Source organism: Tachyglossus aculeatus, unplaced genomic scaffold (genome assembly GCF_015852505.1).
Source record: "Tachyglossus aculeatus isolate mTacAcu1 unplaced genomic scaffold, mTacAcu1.pri scaffold_123_arrow_ctg1, whole genome shotgun sequence".
NCBI lineage: Eukaryota > Metazoa > Chordata > Mammalia > Monotremata > Tachyglossidae > Tachyglossus > Tachyglossus aculeatus.
Window position 1 is genome coordinate 2,326 of NW_024044852.1, and position 26,540 is coordinate 28,865.

General features: G+C 48.9%; 2 protein-coding genes across 2 annotated transcripts; both read right to left on the minus strand.

The window, feature by feature from the left end:
* Window positions 1–902: 902 nt before the first annotated feature.
* LOC119922771 (olfactory receptor 1E1-like) lies at window positions 903–17,605 on the minus strand. The gene is made up of 3 exons (XM_038742433.1): window positions 17,120–17,605; window positions 13,971–13,991; window positions 903–1,253 (listed from the first exon to the last, which is right to left on the minus strand). Exons 1-3 carry the CDS (start codon window positions 17,603–17,605, stop codon window positions 903–905), a joined length of 858 nt encoding a protein of 285 aa, XP_038598361.1.
* Window positions 17,606–22,027: 4,422 nt separating this feature from the next.
* LOC119922733 (olfactory receptor 7G3-like) lies at window positions 22,028–26,214 on the minus strand (the record flags this gene model as incomplete). Its single annotated transcript, XM_038742408.1, has 3 exons — window positions 22,028–22,212; window positions 22,288–22,403; window positions 25,439–26,214. Coding segments are annotated over 3 exons (1,077 nt in total), but the record flags the coding sequence as incomplete, so codon positions are not given.
* Between the last annotated feature and the right edge of the window lie 326 nt (window positions 26,215–26,540).

The following is a 26,540-nucleotide window of genomic DNA, read 5'->3' on the forward strand; positions in this document are numbered from 1 at the left end:
TCTCCATTTGACAGATGAGGTAAATGAAGCCCAGAAAAGATATGTGACTTGCCCAAAGTCACACAGCAGACAAGTGATCACCTGGGACTAGAATCCAGGTTCTCTGACTCCCACGTCCCTGATCTTTCCACTAGGCAACACTGCTTCTCTGGTCAACAGAATATTGTTGACCATAATGGAGGATGGTAAACTCTCACTAGGAATGGACTCCTACAAAAAACAAACAAAACAAAATTGTACGTAAAAAAAAGTGTGTGATCTATGAGAGCTGGCTAAACTTTCTCAGAAAAATAAGCTTCAGGTTAATCCGCAAGTCAGAATCCTCGAGAGAAGACACTTTTCCTGTTGAATGTATTTCTCAGGGCCTCTTTCATGGTCTAGTTCCTAAGGCTGTAGATGAAGGGATTCATTGTGGGGATGACCACTGTGTACAGCACAGACACTATCGAGCTCTTACTGAATGCTTGGGTAGATGTTGGACAAAGGTAGGCTCCAAGAATGGTGCTGTAGAATAAGGAGACCACGGAGAGGTGAGAGCCACAGGTGCTGAAAGCTTTCCACCTTCCCCCTGCAGATGGGATTCTCAATATGGTGGAGATGATGCGAATGTAAGAGAACAGGAGGCAGAATACTGGTCCTACCCCAATCAGTCCTGCAAAGACAAGCACCGTTAGTTTATTTATGATGACACTAGAACAGGAAAGCTCGAGGATCTGGTAAAGTTCACAGAAGAAATGAAGAATTTCGTGATTGGAACAGAAGGATAAGCGAACCACTAATAAGGTGTGTGTCAGGGCGTGGAGGGAACTGAAGATCCAGGATCCAGAAACCAGCAGGCTACAGAGCCGAGGACTCATGATGGTGGTGTAGTGGAGAGGGTGGCATATGGCCTCGTAACGGTCCTATGCCATCCCAGTGAGGAGAAAGTGGTCCAGACCTCCAAACAGAATGAAGAAGTACATTTGTGCCAGGCAACCTGTGTAGGATATGGATTTGTCATTGGTCTGAATGTTAACCAGCATCTTGGGGACCGTGGTGTACAGGAAGCAGATGTCGGCTAGGGAGAGGTTGGTGAGGAAGAAGTACATTGGGGTGTGCAGGTGCGGGTCAGAGCTGATGGCCAGGATGATAAGCAGGCTCCCCAGAACGCCGAGAAGGTACAACCAGAGGAACAGCACAAACAGGAGCTGCCGCTGCTCCGCCCGGTAGGACAGTCCCAGGAGGAGGAATTCCGTGATGCTGGTTTGGTTTCCCTTCTCCATGGGGCTGGAGGATCTGCTGGGGGAGATATAGCATGCTACTGGCATGGTGGAGCAATCACATCCTGATTCAGACTCTGTAGATTTTATGCAGTTTAATGTGTGTGTGCGGGGGCAGGGCAGGGCAATCAGTGGAGAGACCCCTGTTGCTCGATTTCAGACATCTCTCCAGCTTTATTGGAAATGTGGTTGGGAGGGCTAGGGTCTGGCTGGAGTATTTGTTCACCTGAGATTCTCCTGCTCACACTCTCCAGCATTCCTGGGGTCCTGGGTCTACCCTTCCCGGGCCCTTGTGTATGTCCACACAAGGTGCAGCGGGTTCTATTTCCACCTCACCCCGAGGCACAGCACTGGGCTCTCCTGGTCCGGCTACTCTTCATTCTCCATGGAACTCCCCATCAGAGACTCGGAGCCCATCATCAGTGGCCCCCCAGGCTCTCTCCTGAGCCTTCTCCAAGGAATCTCATGGCAATTCGCAGGCCAAGCCAATTCAGTATTAAGGAGAAAAACTTGGGCCTAGCTCATTTTGGTGCCAAAAGAATATTGCTGGGTCCTGTTGATGGACTTTACGGTGCTCGCAGCTGCCCTGCACCCTACCCTTAGCAAATGCCCCCCAACTCCTTCCTTATGCCTTCTCAATAAGTTTACTTTTGCTTTCTTTTTAAGCTCAACACACTTATTTCTGCAGGGCTCAGCCCAATCCTTGCTCCCAGTCTTATTTGTCTTCCTCGTGCCTGGAGTTCCCATAAGAATGAGGGTTCTGGCGTCTGCAGGGGGTGGTCCAATCGCTACAGTAGTTTCCCCTCCACCCACCCAACCATTTCAGGAGTGAAGCCAGATCTCTTTCAAGAGTGGAGGGTGGGTCATCCAAGTGGCTTGGTTCCCCATAAGAGGGAAGCCCCGATCTGGGACAAGCCGCTGGAGGGTCAGAGGAGTCTTCTTTCTCTCCCCCACGGAATGAAAGTAAAGCCCGAAACCACCTAGGAAACACTGAAAAAGACTACAGGCATTGGTACTCTAGTACTCTTGATTGAAGAGGAGAGAATCTTAATAATTACCCCCTCCAAGTGCTGTTTTAACTATTTGTTTTAATGTTGATAATTGGGGACATTAAATTTTCAAATGGCTCTTACTTTGGACTGTAATTTATTGTTGTTCTTTTTCTTCTACTGGTCTCTCTTCCCTTACTTGGTGGGGTCAGGGTCCAGAGAACTGAGACCGTGTCTTGTGTTTTTCTTGAGGGCAGAGATTATGCCTTCCTACCCTTTTCTGCTGTGCTTTCCCAGGAGATTAGTACAGTCCTCTACTCACAAGTGTCCAATAAATGCCAGTGATTAAATACCAGGGCTTAGTATGAGGTAAGTGCTTAACAGTAACAATAATACGATAATGAAAATGGCTGTTATGATGTGATTTCTGCTTTTAAATCCTCTAGAAACCCTTGATGACAGGTAAACATATCCCCCTCTTCTCCCTGCTCTGGCAGGAAATCCCACGTAATTAACTCCTTCAAGGTCCAGTCAGTAAACTCTTCCCCATCCCTGAATCCACCATGAAGCCAAGGCATTTCTCAGGTTTAAACACAGCAGGTTGAAATCCGTGTCAGGGGGTATGAAGGAGTTCTAGTTAGCTAGGAGGGATTCCAGGTGATTGGAGCCATGGAACTCTAATGGGAGGTTCTGGTTCACGTTCGCTGATCCATGCTGATTATACCCCCAGCCCAACTTTCTCCAGCCAGCGCTTCTTCTAGAGCAATCTTAGCATCCAGCAGTCTTCACCTGAGATGGCTTTTGACCAGTTAGGTCTTCAAAGACATCCTATCATTCAATCACATTTATTGAGCTATTACTGTGTGCAGAGCACTGTACTAAGCGCTTGGGAAGTACAAGTTATGACAACATAACTAGCACTCCCAAGACCTCTCCTACCCTACTTCCCCTGCAAATCCTCACCTTGCTTTGCCCCTGAATCTTTTTTTTTAATGGTATTTATTAAGTTCTTACTATTTGCCAGGCACTGTACTAAGTAAGCCCTGGAGTAGATGCAAAGCAATCAGGTTGACACTGGTCATGTCCCACATGGGGCTCACAGTCATAATTCCCATTTTACAGATGAGGTAAGTGAGGCATGGAGAAGTTCAATGACTTGCCCAAGGTCACAGGGCAGACAATTGGGAGAGCAGGGACTAGACCCAGGTCTTTCCCACTCTCAGGCCCGTGTTCTATCCAATAGGCCAAGCTCCTTCTCAAGTTGAAAATTTGGCATCCATGATCTCATCTGGGACACCAGCCATCTATTTCACACAACCCAGGTGGATGGACCATTATTTATGGTATCTGTTAAGCACTTAATATGTACCCGGTGCACTGTATTAAGCGGCGTGGCTCAATGGAAAGATCACGGGCTTGGGAGTCACAAGTCATGGGTTCTAATCACGGCTCTGCCCCTTGTCAGCTGAGTGAATTTGGGCAAGTCCCTTAACTTCTCCATGCCGCAGTTCCCTCATCTGTAAAATGGGGATTGAGACTGTGAGCCCCACGTGGGATAACCTGATTACCTGGACTCCCCCCAGTGCTTAGAACAGTGCTTGGCACATAGTAGGCACTTAACAAATACCATCATCATCATCACTGCAATAGATCCAAGTTAATCAGGTTGGACGCAGTATATGTCCCACATGGTGCTTTCAGTCAATCTGCATTTTAAAGGAAAGGCACAGGGAATTGAAGTGACTTTCCCAGTGTCACTCTGCAGGGCTGAGATTAGAACCCAGGTGCTTTTGATTCCCAGGTCCGTGCTCTATCCACTAGACCACTCTGCTTCTCAAGATGTCTCCCAGGAATGGTCGGTCTTAGATTCTTGCCTTACTGGATGACTTCAAGGGACAATTAAGGAAGTTAGATGATGCATCCCTAACCATTAAGGTGATATCAAGGAGAGTAACTGTTACCAGAGGGCCTGTGGTCCACTGGGTACATGGCCCACGACCTGCAGGATAAGTGATGCCAGCAGGATAGTGCATACAGCCTGCATTGGATGGTCTAGGACAGACTGCCTGTTCATCTTGGGAACTAATTGTTCATTCTTGGACGAGTCCTCCAGAGACCCACTCTTTGAGTCACCCAAAGGAGGAACTTCCCCTTGAAGGTTCCCATATACCATCATCAAGGCTAACTGAGGATCCTCTCCTCCTCCTCCCGCCTCCCTGTGTCCTACCCCCTTTCCCTCCCCAAAGCACTTGTATATGTTTGTACATATTTATTACTCTATTCATTTTATTAATGATGTGTATATAGCTATAAGTCTTATAAATAATGAGACAGACAATCTCCTCTTCCCTTAACGGGTCAATGATAATAGTAGTGATTCATTCATTCAATCAATCTTATCAACTGAGCACTTACTGTATGCAGAGCACTGTACTAAGCACTTGGAAAGTACAATTCGGTAACAGAGACAATCTTTACTGTATGCAGAGCACTGTATTAAGCACTTGGAAAGTACAATTCGGTAACAGAGACAATCTCTACCCAACAACAGGCTCACAGAATAGAAGGGGGACGAGACAACAAAACAAAGTAAGTAGACAGGCATCAATACCATCACAGTAGATAAGTAGAATTTTAGATATATACACATCATTAATAAATGAATAGATTAACAAATATGTACAAATTACACAAGTGCTGTAGGGCAGGTAAGGGAATAGAGCAGTGGGAGGGAGTAGGGGCGATGGGGAAGGGAGGAGGAGCGGAGGAAAAGGGGGGCTCAGTCTGGGAAGGCCTCCTGGAGGAGGTGAGCTCTCTTTTCTGATGGTATTGACACCTGTCTATTTGTTGAAGTGCATATATCCATACTTCTTTTTATCTATTTTGATCACCTTCCCCTTCCCCTCTCCCACCCAGCTTTTTCCCTCCCTCTCCCCCACCAAGACCACTCCCCCTCACCCCCTAACAAGGATCCCTCTGTACCAGTGCCAGTCCTCAACTCCTCCCTCCCGGCCCCCTCCCTCCCCCTCTCCCCACCCCCACCCCATCCCAGTTCTCCTTTCCCATCGCCACCCCTCTTCCCACTCACCCCGCCCAGGCCCCCGCCAACTCATCCCAATCCAAACCCTCCCCACCCCTCACACCCTTCCCCCTCCCTCCTCTCCCTCGACAGCTGCTGCCAAGTGTGGCCTCTGGAACCCCCGCTCCGTTTTAAGTAAGATCCCTTTCATCCTGGACCTATTCCTTTTCAGCTCTCAACTCCTCCTCGCCCTAACTGAAACATGGCTGTCTCCGGACGACATGGTCTATTCTGCTGCTCTCTCCAGTGGAGGCCTTTTCTTGTCCCACTCCCCCAGACTCACCGGAAAAGGAGGAGGTGTCGGTTTCCTTCTCGCCCCCCAATGTCGCTTTCGCACTATCTCTCCTCCCCCTTCCCTTTCCTTCCCTTCCTTTGAAGCCCACATTATTTGCCTCTACCACCCCCTCCAGATTCTTGTAGCCGTCATCTACCGCCGTCCCGGCCCCACCTCGAACTTCTTTAAAGACTTTGACCCCTTCCTCACCTTCCTTCTCTCCTTCTCCATGCCCACTCTGATCCTCGGAGACTTCAATATCCACATGGATATCCCTGATGACTCCTCTGCTGCCCGCCTTCTATCTCTCCTCGATGCTGCCAACCTCTTGCTCCACCCCACCTCACCCACTCACCAACTTGGTCATACCCTCGACCTCATCATCACCTATCGCTGTACTGTGTCCACCCTCACCAACTCTGAAATCCCTCTCTCTGATCATAATCTTTTCACCTGCCTCCTCACTCACACTCCTTTCCCCTGTAAATCCATATTACTCCCTCACAGAGATCTCTGCTCTCTTGAACCCATCCATCTTTCTGAACGCCTCACACCCCACCTCACCTCCCTTTCCTCTCTACCCAGTCTTGATGATCAGATTACTGCTTTCAACCCTACCCTTTCTACTCAGCTAGACTCACTCGCTCCCCTTTCCCTTCGCCGCTCTTGTACCACTAACCCAAAGCCCTGGATCACTGCCACTGTCTGCCTCCTTCGCTCTTATGCTCGAGCTGCCGAACGCTGCTGGCGAAAGTCTAAAGACCATGCCAACCTCGTTCACTTCAAGTTTATCCTTTCCTGCCTTAACTCAGCCCTCTCCTCTGCCAGACAAAACTATTTCTCCTCCCTTATTGACACCCATGCCCATCACCCCCGCCAGCTCTTCCGTACATTCAACTCCCTTCTCAGGCCCCCGGTTCCTCCCCCTCCTCCTTCCCTCACCCCCAACGATCTGGCCTCCTACTTCATTAACAAAATTAAATCCATCAGGTCCGACCTCCCCAATGACACTTCCCCCCCTTCTCCAACCCCCCGGCTCTCAACAGTCTCTGCTACTCTCCCATCCTTTCCAGCAGTATCCTCAGAGGAGCTCTCCTCCCTCCTCTCAAGTGCTACTCCGGCCACCTGTGCTTCTGACCCCATTCCCTCTCATCTCATGAAATCTCTCGCTCCGTCCCTTCTCCCCTCCTTAACTTCCATCTTAAACCGCTCACTCTTCACTGGTTCCTTCCCCTTTGCCTTCAAACATGCCCATGTCTCTCCCATCCTAAAAAAAACCCTCTCTTGACCCCAACTCACCTACTAGTTATCGCCCCGTATCCCTCCTACCATTCCTTTCCAAACTCCTTGAACGAGTTGTCTACACGCACTGCCTCGAATTCCTCAACACCAACTCTCTCCTCGACCCCCTCCAGTCTGGCTTCCGTCCCCTACATTCCACAGAAACTGCCCTCTCAAAGGTCACCAATGACCTCCTGCTTGCCAAATCCAACGGCTCATACTCTGTCCTAATCCTCCTCGACCTCTCAGCTGCCTTCGACACTGTGGATCACCCCCTTCTCCTCAACACGCTATCTGACCTTGGCTTCACAGACTCCGTCCTCTCCTGGTTCTCCTCTTATCTCTCCGGTCCTTCATCCTCAGTCTCTTTTGCAGGCTCCTCCTCCCCCTCCCATCCCCTTACTGTGGGGGTTCCCCAAGGTTCAGTGCTTGGTCCCCTTCTGTTCTCGATCAACACGCACTCCCTTGGTGACCTCCAAGCCGTCACCAAAACCTGCCGGTCTCAGCTCCGCAACATTGCCAAGATCCGCCCTTTCCTCTCCATCCATACCGCTACCCTGCTCATTCAAGCTCTAATCCTATCCCGTCTGGACTACTGCATCAGCCTTCTCTCTGATCTCCCATCCTTGTGTCTCTCCCCACTTCAATCCATACTTCATGCTGCTGCCCGGATTATCTTTGTCCAGAAACGCTCTGGGCATATTACTCCCCTCCTCAAAAATCTCCAGTGGCTACCAATCAATCTGCGCATCAGGGAGAAACTCCTCACCCTGGGCTTCAAGGCTGTCCATCACCTCGCCCCCGCCTACCTCACCTCCCTTCTCTCCTTCTACAGCCCACCCCGCACCCTCCGCTCCTCTGCCACTAATCTCCTCACCGTACCTCGTTCTCGCCTGTCCCCCCATCGACCCCCGGCCCACGTCCTCCCCCGGGCCTGGAATGCCCTCCCTCTGCCCATCGGCCAAGCCAGCTCTCTTCCTCCCTTCAAGGTCCTACTGAGAGCTCACCTCCTACAGGAGGCCTTCCCAGACTGAGCCCCTTCCTTCCCCTCCCCCTCGTCACCCTCTCCATCCCCCCATCTTACCTCCTTCCCTTCCCCACACCACCTGTATATATGTATATATGTTTGTACATATTTATTACTCTATTTATTTATTTTACTTGTACATATCTATTTTATTTATTTTATTTTGTTAGTATGTTTGGTTTTGTCTCCCCCTTTTAGACTGTGAGCCCACTGTTGGGTAGGGACTGTCTCTATATGTTGCCAATTTGTACTTCCCAAGCGCTTAGTACAGTGCTCTGCACAAAGTAAGCGCTCAATAAATACGATTGATGATGATGATGATGACCTCATTCGCTCCCACGGCTTCAACTATCACCTCTACGCTGATGACACCCAGATCTACTTCTCTGCCCCTGCTCTCTCCCCCTCCCTCCAGGCTCGCATCTCCTCCTGTCTTCAGGACATCTCCATCTGGATGTCTGCCCGCCACCTAAAGCTCAACATGTCCAAGACTGAACTCCTTGTCTTCCCTCCCAAACCCTGCCGTCTCCCTGACTTTCCCATCTCTGTTGACGGCATTACTATCCTTTCCATCTCACAAGCCCTCAATCTTGGTGTCAACCTGGACTCGGCTCTCTCATTCACCCCTCACATCCAAGCCGTCACCAAAACCTGCCGGTCTCAGCTCCGCAACATTGCCAAGATCCGCCCTTTCCTCTCCATCCAAACCGCTACCCTGCTCGTTCAAGCTCTCATCCTATCCCGTCTGGACTACTGCATCAGCCTTCTCTCTGATCTCCCATCCTCGTGTCTCTCCCCACTTCAATCCATACTTCATGCCGCTGCCTGGATTGTCTTTGTCCAGAAACGCTCTGGGCATGTTACTCCCCTCCTCAAAAATCTCCAGTGGCTACCAATCAATCTGCGCATCAGGCAGAAACTCCTCACCCTGGGCTTCAAGGCTGTCCATCACCTCGCCCCCTCCTACCTCACCTCCCTTCTCTCCTTCTACAGCCCACCCCGCACCCTCTGCTCCTCTGCTGCTAATCTCCTCACCGTACCTCGTTCTCTCCTGTCCCGCTATCGACCCCCGGCCCACGTCATCCCCCGGGCCTGGAATGCCCTCCCTCTGTCCATCTGCCAAGCTAGCTCTCTTCCTCCCTTCAAGGCCCTACCGAGAGTTCACCTGCTCCAGGAGGCCTTCCCAGACTGAGCCCCTTCCTTCCTCTCCCCTTCGTCCCCCTCTCCATCCCCCCCATCTTACCTCCTTCTCTTCCCCACAGCACCTGTATATATGTATATATGTTTGTACATATTTATTACTCTATTTATTTATTTATTTTACTTGTACATATCTATTCTATTTATTTTATTTTGTTAGTATGTTTGGTTTTGTTCTCTGTCTCCCCCTTTTAGACTGTGAGCCCACTGTTGGGTAGGGACTGTCTCTATATGTTGCCAACTTGTAATTCCCAAGCGCTTAGTACAGTGCTCTGCACACAGTAAGCGCTTAATAAATACGATTGATTGATTGATTGATTGATCTATTTTGATCGTATTGATGCCTGTCTGCTTGTTTTCCTTTGTCATCTGTCTCCCCCTTCTAGACTGTGAGCCCGTTGTTGGGTAGGGACTGTCTATATAAGTTGCTGATTTGTACTTCCCAAGGGCTTAGTACAGTACTCTGCACACAGTAAGCGCTCAATAAATATGATTGAATGAATGATCATCAAAAGAAGGGGGAACTAGGTCTGTATGCATCACCAGAAATAGGTATTTCATCTCCAGGATTCATTAAAAGGTGGGAGGGACTTCCTCAGCAGGCAGGTCTGCAACTGGGAAGACTTTCAGAGGAGGTTCCTTAGAATATAAAAGACACAACACGTTGCTTCAAAAGTCTGTGTCTATCATTTTGTGCCGGGATGGTGTTCCTTGTTATGTGGGATCAGTGAGATGTTTTAATAAAGAGGACCTGTTATTCACTGAGATCTTGGGGTATGGTGTCTTCAGTAATGGCTAATGAATGAGACAGACAGTTTCCTGTTCCCTTAATGGGTCAAAGATGATAGTAATGATTCATTCATTCATTCAATAGTATTTATTGAGTGCTTACTGTGTGCAGAGCACTGTACTAAACACTTGGAAAGTACAGTTCGGCAACAGAGACACTCCCTACTCAACAACAGGCTCACAGTCTAGAAGGGGGAGACAGACAGCAAAACAAAACAAGCAGACAGGCATCAATACCATCAAAATAGAGAAATAGAATTATAGATATGTATATCCATCAGTAAGAAAATAGAGTAATAAATATGTACAAATATACACCACTGCTGTGGGGCAGGGAAGGGGGTAGAGCAGAGGGAGGTAGTAGGGGCAATGGGGAAGGGAGGAGGAGCAGAGGAAAAGTGGGGGTTCAGTCTGGGAAGGCCTCCTACAGGAGGTGAGCTCTCAGTAGGGCTTTGAAGAGGGGAAGAGAGCTAGTTTGGCGGATGTGAAGAGGGAGGGCATTCCAGGCCAGAAGTAGGACGTGGGCCAGGGGTCGACGGTGGGACAGGCGAGAGCGAGGCACAGTGAGGAGGTTAGCGGCAGGAGAGTGGAGTGTGCAGGCAGGGCTGTAGGAGAGAAGGGAGGTGAGGTAGTAGGGGGCCAGGTGATGGAGAGCTTTGAAGGCAATAGTGAGGAGCTTTTGCTTCATGTGAAGGTTGATAGTCAACCACTGGAGATTTTTGAGGAGGTGAGTGACATGCCCAGAGCGTTTCTGTAGAAAGATAATCTAGGCAGCAGAGTGAATTATGGACTGAAGCCGGGAGAGACAGGAGGATGGGAGTTCAGAAAGGAAGCTGATGCAGTAATCCATTCAGGATATGATGAGAGATTGTACCAACAAGGTAGCAGTTTGGATGGAGAGGAAATGATGGATCTTGGCAATGTTGTGAAGGTGAGACCGGCAGGTTTTGGTGAAAGATTGGATGTGTGGGGCAAATGAGAGAGCGGAGTCAAGAATGACGCCAAGATTGCAGGCTTTTGAGACGGGAAGGATGGTAATGCTGTCCACAGTGATGGGAAAGTCAGGGAGAGGACGGGGTTTGAGAGGGAAGATAAAGAGGTCAGTCTTGGACATGTTGAGTTTTAGGTGGTGGGCGGACATCCAGGTGGAGATGTCCTGAAGGCAGGAGGAGATACAAGCCTGGAGGGAGGGAGAGAGAACAGGGGAGGAGATGTAGATTTGGGTGTCATCTGCGTAGAGATGTTAGTTGAAGCCGTGGGAGCAAATGCGTTCACCGTGTGAGCATAGATGGAGAACAGAAGGGGACCAAGAAATGATCCTTGAGGAACCCTTACAGTCATGGGATGGGAGGGTGAGGAAAAACCCGTGAAGTGGACTGACAATGAACAGCCAGAGAGATAAGAGGAGAACCAGGAGAGGGTGGAGTCAGTTAAGCCAAGATTGGGTAATGTGTTGAGGAGAAGGGGATGGTCGAGAGTGTCAAAGGCAGCTGAGCGGTCGAGGAGGATTAGGATAGAGTAGGAGCCATTGGATTTGGCAAGAAGGAGGTCACCGGTGACCTTTGAGATGGCAGTTTCAGTGGAGTGGAGGGGATGGAAGCCAGATTGGAGGGGGTAGAGGAGAGAGTTGGAGTTGAGGAATTTGAGGCAGCGAATGTAGATTACTCGCTCTAGGAGTTTGGAAAGGAAGGGTAGGAGGGAGATAAGGTGACAACTGGAAGGGGCAGTTGGGTCAAGAGAGGGCTTTTTTAGGATGGTGGAGACGTGGGCATGTTTGACGGCAGTGGGGAAGAAGCCTTTGCATAGTGAGTGGTTGAAGATGGAAGTTAAGGAGGAGAGGAGGGAAGGGGTGAGAGTTTTTATAAGATGAGACGGAATGGGGTCCGTAGCACCGGTGGAGGGGTTGCACTTGAGAGGAGGGGGGAGATCTCCTCTGAAGGTACTGCTGGGAAAGTAGAGGAGAAGGTTGAGAGCAGGGGGGATGGAGAAAGGGAGAGGCTGATTTTGGGGACCTCAGACGTGATGGTGTTAATTTTCCTAATCAAGTAGGTGGCCAGATCTTTGGGGGTGAGGGCCAGTGGAGCGGGAGGAACAGGAGGCCTGAGGAGGGAGTTAAATATCCGGAACAGCTATGGGGGTGATGGGTAATAATTGAGGTCTTTGTTAAGTGCTTACTATGTGTCAAACACTGCACTAAGCACTGGGGTAGATGCAAGATCATCAGGTTCGACACAGGCCCTGTCTGAAACTGGGGTCATGTCTAAGACAGAGGGAGAACAGGGATGTCATTCCTGTTTTACGGGCGAGTACACTAAAACACAAAGTGAAGGGATTTGCCCAAGGTCCCTCAACAGGCAAGTGGCAGAGCTGGGGTTGGAACCCACATCCACTGGGCTATGTTTTTTCTCTATGGTAACAGTAACCATCAAACAGTTCTGCCACTGCTGGAGAGAGAATCAACCATTGCCATTGTTGGAGAAAGAATCCAAGACTGAATGACCAAGCAGTCACAGCATCACCTATGGTCTTGTGTTCTTGTGCTTTCCTGCCAGCATCAAGTTCTACCCATCCCAAACCAACCCCTGTACGTTGAGGAAGGGACAGGAGGGGAAAATGTATTGAGATCCTAAGATCAGCTGGACCAGGCTGTTTTTGTTGCAAGCCATGACGTTGGGTCATCATCTCAAGCTTAGCTGCCTGCCCCTTTCTCCTTCAATCTTTAAGGTGAAGTAGTGCAGGATGTGTGGGGTAAGAGTCTCGTGCAGTTTAGAACCCCCATACTATAATGCTTTGTGAACTAAACTGAGAAGGTTCTGAGAATGCCCCTGCCTGGAAACTGAAGCCTATGTATTTTCATTGAAGAGGACCTGCTGGGGTTGGTGCAAATTTAGCTGTTCAATTTCGGCAAAAAAGCCACAATGCTGAGTCTTTACCCAATTATTCTGAAATCACTTGGGGCTGCCTGCAAACACCTGGGACTCTCCCAACTAGATCAGGATGCATGATAAGCCCCCTGTTTTTGCTCTCTGCTCCTCCTGCTCAGGGAGAACCAGCAGCAGGTTCAAGTGGCCTGAAAACTGGGGCCGATCCAGGGCTCTCAGTGGGTGGTTATGATTGTACGTGGAATCAGAGCCAAAAGCCACAGTCTGGAGTTGTGTTGGAGATCAGAATCCCTCCTCTCCCTTCTCCGACCAGCCCCAGAGTGGAGGTTTTCAGGAAAAGGGCAGCATCTGCAATGGGCAGAATTCTGGGATGCAGGAAGGGGCCGTAGGAGTCTGGGCATCTCACCGGGCCTCAGGGTTCCTGACAGCCTCAGACAAAGAGAGCCTGCCTGAAGATGTAGTGGCTCCTCAACTTAGTTCACGGGGAGTTGGGGGGAAAGAAAAGACTACTGAAACTGTAAAGACTTGACATTTGGGGCCTAGATGGAATAGGTGATAAAGAAACTGTGAGAGTGGGAGCCCTGTGGTGGTAGAGTGGCCTGAGAGCCCAAGGAATCCGCCTTTAAGCCCTTCTTCCCCTCCCCTCTCCTTGGGGCGACCCCCAGCCAAATAGATAGGCAGGAGGCAAATTCGGCTATGTGCAGGAGCAGCTCCCTGGCCATGGATTGTCTCCATTCACCGCGCCGTTCCTGACCATCAGGAACCGGTAAGGGAGAAGCAAGATGTGCCTGCAGGAGGACAGTAAGCTTCTTGAAGGCAGGGATTGTGTCTACCAACTCTATTTTATTTTACTCCCCCAAGCACTTAGAACAGTGCTTTGCACATAGTAAGTGCTCAGTGAATGCCTTTGATTGATTGACCGATTCATTGAGTAAATACTATTGATCGATTAATTGATTGAGGAAGAGCCTGGGTTGGAAGAATTGGAAGTTTTGCCAGAGATCTGACTGGAGCTGCAGAGAGAGTGCCTGGGGCTTGGTTGGGGGTCTGGGAGGGAGAAGATGGAGAAGATGTCCATCTCTGTCAGTCAGCCTCACGCTTTGGGGCTAAGACTCCTTCCTCATACACCCCGACGCACTCCACCTTTCATTTGGGAATCGTGCTGTAGGCCAGCTAGAGCAGACCTGCACAGGACTGAAGCATCCAGTCAGCTCTTACCTGGAAGACCAGTGCTGATCTCGTATTCTGGCCTGAGGGTTCTCGGACAGTGCTGATGGGACCAGGAACATGGACGGAGTCCTCACTCTTGTAGGGCCAGAAGGGCTGAAGCGGGCTCATGTCAGGATTCTTTACGGTGAGTCCCTGCACTTCTGGGACATGATTCCCCATCTCCTTGTTAGAGACTAAGACTCATTGTCAAATCTCCACCCCATGTCCTTGGAGATCCCAGTCTATTGAGGCAAATTTCAGATGATTGTTGTCCTCAGTCAGAGATGATGAAATCTCACCGGGCACTTACGTAATTCCCGGGGTCCAGCTTTGTCCATCTTAAATCTCCATTTGTGTTATTTGTGCTTTGGCTCTTTCTCTGGCTCTTGCACTGTTTAATCTAGGCATATTCACCACGCAAATGTGAGTGTATATGTGTGTTTAATAGTAATAATAATAATGGCACTTATTAAGCGCTTACTATGTGCAAGGCACTGTTCTAAGCACTGGGGAGGTTACATGGTGATCAGGTTGTCCCTCAGGGGGCTCACAGTCTTAATCCCCATTTTACGATGAGGTAACTGAGGCCCCAGAGAAGTTAAGTGACTTGCCCAAAGTCACACAGCTGGCAAGTGGCAGAGCCGGGATTTGAATCCCTGACCTCTGACTCCAAAACTCGGGCTCTTTCCACTGAGCCACGCTGCTTCTCTTTGCCAAAGACCTGACTGGAGGTGCAGAGAGCGTGCCTAGGGCTTGGTTGGGGGTCTGGGAGGGAGAAGATGGAGAAGATGTCCATCTCTGTCAGTCATCCTGTTTGTAGGATGGTGTGTGTGTGTGTGCATGTGTGTGGGTGGGTGGGTGTTTGTGCATATTTTCCTCTTGCTTCAATTAGATTGCAAACTCCTTGAGGACAGAGACCGTAATTAATTATTTTGTAAGATAATGGTTGTGTTGTTAAAACAAATTCCTAGAGCTCCAGGAACTCCTCACATTGGGCAGTGAACATGTCTTCCAACTCTATTATATTGTACTTTCCCATGCACTTAGTATAATGCTCTGCACATAGTAAGCGCTCAGTAAATTCGGTTGAATGATGGACTGATTACAGTATATCAGGGTGTGTGTGTGTGTGTGTGTGTGTGTGTGTGTGTGTGTGTGTGTGTGTGTGTGTTTACCAGGCAGCAACTCAATCTGGGCAATATGGGAGGGGGCCCTAAAAGGCTGCATCATGTGGCACATAGATAATAACAATAATATTAATTATAATAATAATGGCATTTGTTAAGCGCTTACTATGTGCCAAGCAGTGTTCTAAGTACTGGGGGGGATACAAGGTAATCAGGTTGTCCCACATGGGGCCCACAGTCTTAATCCCCATTTTAAAGATGAGGTAACTGAGGCACAGAGAAGTTGAGTGACTTGCATATAGTCACACAGCAAGCAAGTGGCAGAGGTGAGATTAGAACCCATGCATTACGATTCCCAAGCCGGCTCTTTCCACTGAGCCACGCTGCTTACAGGAGATTGTATGACCAGTGGTGGGACACAAAGGCTGAGGAGAATCGGAGCTGTGCTGACCATCAGCAAACCAAGGGCTTTTATTCATCAGTGAAGAATCCATGCGATCCTTTCCACAGCATCACAGCACTGCCCAAGAGCCCAAGATAGTGCCACCCCTTCCAGATAAGCAGAGAATTGTGTGGAGCTGGCAACAACCTTTCTGATATGTTTGGAACGATCTCTTCACCAATCAAGAAGAGGCCTTGAAAAACTAGAAAGAACTGACTGATATGTGAAGACACGTTCTTTGTTTCAGGTTTTGAGGAAGTCACCTGTGGAAAATTACACTCCTGTGAGGAGCAGCGTGGCTCAGAGGGAAGAGCATGGCCCTGGGAGTCAGAGGTCATGGGTTCTAATCCCAGCTCTGTCACCTGTCAGCTGTGTGACTTTGGGCAAGTCACTTCACTTTTCTGGGCCTCATTTACCTCATCTGTCAAATGGGGATTAAGACTGTGAGCCCCATGTGGGACAACCTGATGAGCTTGTATCTACCCTAGTGCTTGGAACAGTGGTTGGCACATAGTAAGCACTTAACAAATACCAACATTATTGTTATTATTATTATTATTATTATTATTAGCTATGGGAAGGATGTTATTTATTGCTCGGGTAGCTGTATGGGCTCTTTCATCATCATCATCATCATCACAATAATAATAATAATAATAACAATAAAAATCATGGTATTTGTTAAGCGCTTACTATATGCAAAGCACTGTTCTAAGCGCTGGGGGGATACAAGGTGATCAGGTTGTCCCATGTGGGGCTCATAGTCTTAATTCCCATTTTACAGGTGAGGTAACTGAGGCACAGAGAAGTTAAGTGGCTTGCCCAAGGTCACACAGCTGACAAATGGTGGAGCCGGGATTCAAACCCATGACCTGTGACTCCCAAGTCCGTGCTCTTTCCACTGAGCCACGCTGCATCATCATCGTCATCATCTTCCTGTGTTTTTCATTCAACTTCAAAAGTCGTAGAGAATTTTTATAGGGTCTCATTTACCCAGAAAGCTCTTTGCAAGAAAACACAATTGTACATGACAAAAAGTATGTGATCTTTGAGCGCTGACTAAACTTTCTCAGGAAAATAAGCTGACTGAATACGCCAGTCAGAATACTCGAGAGAAGACACTTTTCCTATTGAACACATTTCTCAGGGCCTCTTTCATGTTCTTGTTCCTTAGGCTGTAGATGAAGGGATTTATTGTGGGGGTGACCACTGTATACAGCAAAGACGCTATCGTACCTTTACTGAATGTTTGGGTAGATGGTGGACAAAGGTAGATCCCAAGAGTGGTGCTGTAGAATAAAGAAACCACGGACAGGTGAGAACCACAGGTGCTGAAAGCTTTCCACCTTCCCCCTGCAGATGGGATTCTCAATATGGTGGAGATAATGCGAATGTAAGAGGACAGGAGCCCGGTGAGGGGACCTACCCCAATCACTACTGCAACGACAAGAATCATTACTTCGTTGATGACGATACTAGAACAGGAAAGCTTTAGGACCTCATAAAGTTCACAGAAGAAGTGAAGAATTTCACGATTGGAACAGAAGGATAAGCGAACCACCAATAGGGTGTGTATCAGGGCATGGAGGGAACTGACGAGCCAGGACCCAGCAACCACCAGAGTACAGAGTCGTGGGCTCATGATGGTGGTGTAGTGGAGGGGGTGGCATATGGCCACGTAGCGGTCATATGCCATCGCGGTGAGGAGAAAGTGGTCCAGACCTCCTAACAGAATGATGAAATACGTTTGGGCCAGGCAGCCAGCGTAGGATATAGATTTCTTGTGGGTCTGTATGTTGACCAGCATCTTGGGGACCGTGGTGGACAGGAGACAGATGTCGACCAGGGACAGGTTGGTGAGGAAGAAGTACATGGGGTTGTGCAGGTGCGGGTCAGAGCCGATGGCCAGGACGATGAGCAGGCTCCCCAGGACCCCGAGCAGGTACATCCAGAGAAACAGCATGAAGACGAGCTGCCGCAGCTCCATCTGGTTGGACAGTCCCAGGAGGAGGAATTCTGTGATGCTGGTTTGGTTTCCCCACTCCATGGGGCCGGGGGATCTTCTGGGTTAGACGTGGCAGGAGAATGGGATGGAGGAGCAATCAAATCACGATAAGAATCAGTCTAGGCCCTGTGTAATGGTTACTGATTCATCTTTCCATCCCTCAGAAAACTCTGTCTATTGGCGCTCCGTTGTACTATCACAAGAGCTTTCTTCAGTGCACTGCACACAGTATCTGCTCAATAAATTGATTGACTAATTAGCACTCTATCATTTTTCTCCTCATTACTTATCCACTCTCTTCTCCGAGCAGCCCCCCCATTTGCATTCTCCATTCCTTCAACCCTCATCTTCTCACAGTACTTAGAGCTTGTTTCTCCCACTTCCGATCCTTGGCTCATGCCCTTCCTTCTGCTTGGAACTCCTTTGTCCTTCAAATCCACCAGACCACAACTCTCCCCATATTCCAATCCCTTCTGAAATCCCAACTTTTCCAGGAGGTCTTCCTCAGTGAACTTTCATTCTCCCCAGGTCCTATCCTCCTTTCTACCATCTCAGCACTTTTTCACTCACAACCTGCTCATTCACATTCACATTCACATTTCACTTCACATTTTTGTATTGAGAAATTCATTCAATCGTATTTATTGAGCACTTACTGTGTGCAGATCACTATACTAAGTGCTTGTATATGCTTGACTATTTCAGCACTTCTTTGTCTTATTTATCATTCATTTTATGACATCCTTATTTTATTGTTAACTTTCTTAGGGCAAAGATCATGCCTTCTGCCTCTATTGTATTCGCTGCTCACAGCAGATGCTCAATAAATACTACGGATTGATATTTTTGGGAAGGTGTGGGGTAGGAGGGTGAGAATAGTCTGCCTAAGCAGTGGAAGGATGCTTTTTGCTCAGCCATTCAGTCCAGAAGGGAATGTGTCTGGGTGGGCTGGGGTCTTGTTGGGCAGCTCGTCCACCTGAGATTCTTCTTCCACATCCCCCCACTCTTCCTGGCCTCTGGCATGAGGCTTCCGAGGGAGGTGGGCCAGCACTGGCTTTAGTGGGTACTACCTCCCTACCCAGGTTTGGCATGGGATTCGTCCTGTTTCCTCACCATAATTCATAGGCCCAAGGCCATGCATGCTTTTTGTGATGAAACTTAGGCTTATCTTTACAACAAAGTGCCTAGAGCTCTGTGATGAAAGATGGGGTTACGCTGCACATGGGTTCTTCCAGAAAGCCCATTAGCTCATTTTCAGCCTCCAAATGCCTGTTTGATTTAAAGTGTTTTTCCCACAAGGCCATTGAACAGGGCGACTGTAAGCCAAGTGGTGTTAGCCAAGTGGTGAAGTCACTGTAGGCTGAGCCAATGGCAGTCAGGACTTAGGTCAGTGGCTGGGAGGAAGGCTACACGTTTTACTAAGAATAGGAAAGGGAAATGTACATTGGAGGAGCTGGGGTAGGGCCAAGTTTGAGGAGAATGCTATGGCATAGAAAGGCCCTAGTTACTGAGCACATGGACAACCGAGTAACCTTGAAACCCCCCTAAGAATATAGAAGTCTCGAACCTGGAAAGCAATAGACAAGGGAAAGAATTGTATGTATGGCTGGATTTCATTTTGTTCACCATTGAACTAGTACCCTTGTACCTTCAATCATTTATCTTGACTACTCTATTTGTGCCCCTTTGTCTCCCCTGTTATCTTGTCTGTCTCCCCTGTTAGAGTATAAGCTCCATGTGGCAAACGTTACTTGGTTTTGTACTTCCTAAGGGCTTAGCAGAGTGCGTGGCACCCAGTAAATGCTCAAAAGATAGAATTCATCTACTACTACAGAGCTACCTACTGAACCTGACTGATGATCTGTTGACTCGGGTGCTAAAAGGTCAGGTGAAGGGGTGATGACAGTGGTGATCAAAAAATCCTGGCATCGCCCATCTGATAATTTTCATTCATTCATTCAGTTCTATTTATTGAGCGCTTACTGTGTGCAGAGCACTGCACTAAGCGCTTGGAAAGTACAATTTGGCAACAGATAGAGACAATCTCTACCCAACAACGGGCTCACAGTCTAGAAGGGGGAGACAGACAACAAAACAAGTAGACAGGAATAAATACCATCAAAATAGATAAATAGAATTATGGATATACATCAATCATTAATAAAATAAATAAAATAATAAATTTGTACAAATCTCAGCAAGTGCTGTGGGGAGGGGAAGGGGATAGAGCAGAGGGAGAGAGTGGGGGCGATGGGGAGGGGAGGAGGAGCAGAGGAAAAGGGGGGGGCTCAGTGTAGGAAGGCCTCCTGGAGGAGGTGAGCTCTCAGTAGGGCTTTAAAGAGCGCTAGTTTGGCTGATGTGAGGAGGGAGGTCATTCAGGCCAGAGGTAGGACGTAGACCAGGGATTGACGGCAGGACAGGCACAATGAGGAGGTTAACGGCAGAGGAGTGGAATGTGCGGGCTGGGCCATAGAAGGAGATCAAGGAGGTGAGGTAGGAGGGGGCAAGGTGATGGAGAGCTTTAAAGCTAATAGTGAAGAGTTTATGCTTCATGTGAAGGTTTATAGGCAACCAATAAAGATTTTTGAGGAGGGGAGTGACGTGCCCAGAGAGTTTCCGTAGAAAGATAATCCGGGCAGCAGGGTGAAGTATAGACTGATTTGTGGAGAGACAGGAGGATGGGAGATCAGAAAGGAGGCTGATGGAGTATTGCAGTCGGGATATAACGAGAGATTGTACCAACAGGGTAGTAGTTTGGATGGAGAGGAAAGGGGCAGTGGGGTCAAGAGAGGGTTTTTTTAGGGTGAGGGAGACGTGGACAGAGGTAGGGGAGTCGTTGGAGAGTGAGCGGTTGAAGATGGAAATTAATGAGGGGAAGAGTGAAGGGCTGAAAGTTTTTATAAGATGAGAGGGAATGGGGTCCAAAGCACAGATGAAGGGGGTGGCACTTGAGAGGAGGGAGGAGATCTCCTCTGAAGATCCTGCTGGAAAGGATGGAAGAGTAGAGGAGAGGGTTGAGAGCGGGGGGGATGGCAAAGGGGGAGATGTGACTTTGGAGAGCTCAGACTTGATGGTGTTAATTTTCCTAATTTCTGGTAGGTGGCCAGATCGTTGGGAGTGACGGGGAGGAACAGCAGGCTTGAGGAGGGAGTTAAATGTCCGGAACAGCAGATGGGGCTGATGGGCATAGGTGTCCATAATTAAAGAAAAATAAATTTGCCTGGCAGAGGAGAGGCAGGAAACGATAAAGTTTAAGTGAACAAAGTTACCATAGTGACCTTCTCCAGTTTTGGCAGTGAAATATCGTGGCTCGGGCAGGTTGTTATTAGGCCTGGTGGGGATCAGGGGAGACTTATTGGATTTTAGCCAAGAAACTCCCAGGGCAATACCCCAAACTCGCAGAGGGCAGCACCAGCACAACGCCCTTCAGATGGCATCCAGGCTGATAGACAAAAGTGCCATGGAAACCCAGCCCAGGCATCATTTGTCACACTGTAGCCAGCAGATACCGCTAGAACAGAGCTCCCCTGTGTACCCAGTCTCTGGCACACTGGTCCCTGATTCCTGCTGCATGGCTCAAGCTGCTGACCTCCAACGACCTCTGGCCCTCCCTAAACCTTCTCCATCCTGTGCATCAGGGGCCACAGGAGAAGATGCGCTGCACACTATTGGGTTGTTCTGCTAACTCCATTGTATTGTATTCTCCCAAGGTTTCAGTACAGTACTCTGCACATAGTAATCCCTCAATAAATACAGTTGATGATGATGATGATGATGCAGACACACAACCAGGTGAGCCAGGTGGCTTTTGTAGAAAACAGGTCATTGTGACAGACACCATCCCACAGTTGGAAGCCTTTCCCTTTTCTGTCAGTGATCTGAAAGCAAGGGTGGCTGGAATGTGTATCTTAGATCAGTGCTTTGCACATAGTGAGTGCTTAACAAATACCATCATCATTATTATTATTATCTGTTTATATTAATGTCAGTCTCCCCCACTAGACTGTAAGCTCATTGTGGGCAGGGAATATGTGTGTTATATTGCTGGGCTGTACTCTCCCAAGTGCTTAGTACAGTGCCCTGCACACAGTAAGCAGTCAATAAATATGGTTGGTTGATAGATTGGTGATGGGTTGAAGTTTCCTTCATTTAGAACCCCCAGACAACAAGTCCCTGGGTGTTCTGTGACTTCAACTGAGCAGGCTCTGAGGGTGTTCCAACCCGAACATGGAAAGCTTGGCATTTCAAGTGAGGAAGAGTAGCTCCTCATACCCAAACTGTAGCACCCAGCCCAGACATGTGGCTGTTGGCTTCTCTCCTAAATGTGGTCAGTAACATATAACAGAGAGGAAGAGTCTGTGGAGGATCGAGGTGAGGGCCCACACTCCAGTGGAAAGCTGATGGGGGTCTGCACCTCACCCAGAGATATGCCCCCCTCCCAGCCCCCTCCCCAGCCTCTGGCCATCAAGGACGGAGTTCATGGCTCCACTTCCCATCCGGAAGACCTGACCACGATCGGGCCATCATCGGGAGGGTGAGGCCACACACCCCACTCTCAGGATGCCCAAACCCTGTAGCTTTCCATCGAGGAGTGGGTTTGAAATATGCTGTAGTCCCAATATCGGAGTAATGTGAAGGCTGAAGTTCTCCTGTCAGGAGTGGGTAACAGGAGAACAGGAGGGGAGGGTTTCTCCCGTGGGCTGGCTTGGGGGGAGGTACCTTACCTGTGCAGGTTGTCTTGAGGTCGGTCGGGCAATATGCTTTGCACACACCGTCCACCTCCTCTGTACCCTCGGGGGATGAGCTTTGTGGTGGGGAACTCCTAGAACAATTGATATGGCTGAGTGGGAAGAGGGATGCAGGACTGCGGGATCCCAGTCAGGAGCACTGTGTCCTCACTCACGAGGGCAGTGCGGATGGGAAGGGGCTCATGGCAGGGTTATTTGAAAGAGTCTCTGGGCCCTTGGGTCCCACACTCCATGGCTCCCTGAGCTCCTTGTTAGAGACAAACAAACATTCAGCTTCTGGTTTCTGTCCTGGCCCACCTTGGCTCTGCTGAGGGAGATATCTGGCAATGATAATGCAATCTTACTGGGGACAGTTTAGGGTGGCTTAGGGTAAAGAGCATGGATATAGCAGAAAGAGGTCATGGGTTCTAATCCCAGCTCCGCCATTTATCGACTGTGAGACTTTGGGCAAGTCATTTAACTTCTGTGTGCCTCAGTTACCTCATCTGTAAAATGTGGATTTAGACTGTGAGCCCCATGTGAAACAACCTGATTACCTTGTATCTACCCCAGTGCTTAGAACAGTGCTTGGCACATAGCATCACGTAACAAATATCATTTTTCCTTCTAGACTGTAAGCCTGGTGTGGGCAGGGATTAACTGTATTAATTGCCAAATTGTACTTTCCAAGCACTTAGTACAGTGCTCTGCACACAGTAAGCACTCAATAAATACGGGTCAATGAATGAATGAATGAATGAATCTCCTGGGCTCTCCTGGACAGCTGTCCCTGAAGCTCAGTGATTATATCCCCCAGGCCGACTCCTGAGAATCTCTCAGCACAGACCAAGGGACAACCATGACCAGTCTCCTCACCCCTCTGAGGAGAGGTAGAATAAGCCAGGAATCTACCCGAAATCCTCCCCTGCACTACCAATATAACCTCTGCGGGAGGAGGAGCCCACAAAGGAGACTGATAATGAACAGCAGGAGAGATAAGAGGAGAACCAGGAGAGGACTGAGCCTGTGAAGCCAAGGTTGAATAGTGTGATGAGGAGAAAGGGGTGGTCCACAGTGTCGAAGGCAGCTGAGAGGTCGAGGAGGATTAGGATAGAGTAGGAGCCATTGGATTTGGCAAATAGGAGGTCATTGGTGACCTTTGAGAGGACAGTTTTGGTGGAGGGTAGGGGACAGAAGCCAGATTGGAGGGGGTCCAGGAAAGAGTTGGAATTGAGGAATTCGAGGCAGCAAGTGTAGACGACTCGTTGTAGGAGTTTGTAAAGGAAGGGTAAGGGGGAGATAGGGCAATAAGTAGAAGGGGCAGTGGGGTCAAGAGAGGGTTTTTTAGGTTGGGGGAGACATGGGCATGTTTGAAGGCAGAGGGGAAGGAACCAGTGGAGAGTGAGCGGTTGAAAATGGAAGTTAAGGAGGGGAGAAGGGAAGGGGTGAGAGTTTTCATAAGATGAGAGGGAACTGGGTCCGAAGCACAGGTGAATGGATTGGCACTTGAGAGGAGGGAGGAGATCTCATCTGAAGATACTGCTGGGAAGGATGGGAGAGTAGCAGAGAAGGTTGAGAGCCGGGGAATGGAGAAAAAGAAGGGGTGACTTTGGGGAGCTCAGACCTGATGGTTTTAATTTTACTAATGAAGTAGGAGGGCAGATTGTTGGAAGTGAGGGATGGAGGAGTGGGAGGAACAGGGGAGGTAAATGTACGGAAGAGCTGATGGGGGTGATGGGCATGGGTGTCAATAACGGAGGAAAAATAGTTCTGCCTGGCAGAGAAGAGGGCAGTGTTAAGACAGGAATGGATAAATTTATAGTGAACAAGGTTGGTTTGGTGTGCTGAGTGGTGCTGAAAAAAGATGATCCATGTAACAGTGTAGAGAATGGGCTGGAGAGGGGGAGAGCTTCAATCAGGAAGAGCAGTGATGAGGCTGATACCTTATGTAGTCTTGCTGGGCTAGGATTGCAGGCTTGGACCAGCATGGATAATAATAATAATAATGGCATTTATTAAGCGCTTACTTTGTGCAAATCACTGTTCTAAGAGCTGGGGAGGTTACAAGGTGGTCAGGTTGTCCCACAGGGGGCTCACAGTCAATCCTCATTTTACAGATGAGGGAACTGGGGCACAGAGAAGTGAAGTGACTTACCCAAAGTCACACAGCTGACGAGTGGCAGAGCCGGGATTTGAACCCACGACCTCTGACTCCAAAGCCCGGGCTCTTTCTAATGGGCCATGCTGCTTCTCTAAGTGGATGGAGAGGATAGGGTGAATTCAGGAAATGTGGAGGAAGAACTGACAGGATTTAGAAAGAGAATGGTGTGAGAATTGAAACAGAATGAGGAAATCAAGGATCATGGCAAAGCAGCCAGCTTCTGGGAACAGTGGAGTTACTGGCAGAGAGAGGAACGTTTGGAGGAGGAGAATTAGGAAGAGATGGAGAAGGAGGGGCTTTACGAAGGAAGGTGAGGCGTTCAGTTTTGAACGCGTTGAACTTGAGGTGCAGGTGGGACATTCAAGTGAAGCTGTCTTAGGGGCAAGAGGAAATGTGGGATTAGAACCCAGGAACGGAACCAAGATTAGAATGCTGCTTGGGGGGAGGCATCATGGCTTAGGGGAAAAACCATGGACCTGGAAGTCAGAGTTAGGGAGGTCAGGGTTAGAGAGGTAGAACTGGGAGTCATCGGCATAGGGGCCTTCCCTGATTAAGCCTTATTTTCCCTGACTCCCTCTCCCTTCTGCATCGTCTGTGCACACGGATTTGTTACCTTCGGGAAATTGATATTGACCTCACCCTCAACCCTACAGCACTTATATGCATATCCATAATTGTTTTATTTATATAAAGACCCATCTTCCCCTCTCAACTGTAAACTTGTTGTGGGCAGAGAATGTGTCCACGAACTCTGTTGTATTGTACTCTACCCAGCGCTTTGTAACAGGTTCCTGAACACAGCAAGTACTCAATAAATTCCGGTGATTGGTTTATTGATTGATCGAGGTGGTAAATAAAGTAAATAAATGCCTCAAGCGAGTGAGAGCAGAATCTGCGAAGTAGGGGCCCAGAACAGAGGCTGTGGGACACTGACAATTAGCAGATGATAGGGGAAAGAATTGCTAAAAAACAAGACGAAGGGATTACGATCTCTGGAAGAAGGCAGATTTCCTATTGAGGAATTTTCTCAGGGCCCCTTTCATGTCTTTGTTCCTCAGGCTGTAGATGAAAGGGTTCAGCATGGGGGTCACCACCGAGTACATCACCGATGTTATAGATTCTTTTCTGGCCGTGTGGGGGGACCGGGGGCCAAAGTAGACCCCAGTGCCAGTACCACTGAACAAAGAGACCACAGACAGATGAGAGCCACAGGTGGAGAAAGTTTTATACCTTCCCCTGGCAGATGGGATTCTCAAAATAGTAGAGAAAATACGATTGTAAGAGAACAGAAGGCCTGTAAGGGGACCTAGCCCTAACAGAGCTCCAAGAACAAAGAGCACTACTTCGTTGATGAGTGGATCAGTGCAGGAAAGTTTTATGATCTGAGTAGGTTCACAGAAGAAGTGATGGATTTTATTGTCTGCACAGAAGGATATTCGAAGTACCATTAAAGTATGTGTCAGAGCATAGAGACTGCTGATGATCCAAGACCCAGGAACCATCAGGGCACGGAGCCGTGGACTCATGATGGTGGTGTAGTGGAGGGGGTGGCATATGGCCATGTAGAGGTCATAAGCCATCCCGGTGAGGATAAAGTGGTCCAGACTTACGAACAGAATGAAGAAACATATTTGCGCCAGGCAGCCAGTGTAGGATATGGATTTGCTGTGGGTCTGAATATTGACCAGCATGTTGGGGACCGTGGTGGACAGGAGACAGACGTCAGCCAGGGAGAGGTTGGTGAGGAAGAAGTACATGGGGGTGTGCAGGTGCGGGTCGGAGCCAATAGCCAGGATGATGAGCAGGCTACCCAGGAACCCAAGCAGGTACATCCAGAGGAACAGTATGAAGAGAGGCTGCTGCTGTTCTGCCTGGTCGGACAGTCCCAGGAGGAGGAATTCCAAGATGCCGGTTTGGTTTCCCCTCTGCATGGGGCCAGAGGATCTGCTGGGGGAAACGGGGCAGGAGAATGGGATGTTGAAGCAATCACATCCTGTTTCTGCCTGTTCCTAGGCCTGTGCAGTTTCCGGGGAAAGAACTGGCAGAATAAGTAGTAAAGGTGAACAGTGTGGCCTTCTGGAAAGTGCAC

What these genes read in the sequence shown, in the direction of transcription:
- LOC119922771 (XM_038742433.1), bottom strand. Translation starts at nt 17,605, where the DNA reads ATGGAGTGGGGAAACCAAACCAGCATCACAGAATTCCTCCTCCTGGGA. An exon ending in CCCTGATACACACCCTATTG is followed by an intron (nt 13,992 to 17,119) that starts GTGGTTCGCTTA and finishes TCCAGGTAAGAG; the next exon opens with CTGACTGGATGCTTCAGTCC. An exon ending in TGACTGGATGCTTCAGTCCT is followed by an intron (nt 1,254 to 13,970) that starts GTGCAGGTCTGC and finishes CCCATGGAGAAG; the next exon opens with GGAAACCAAACCAGCATCAC.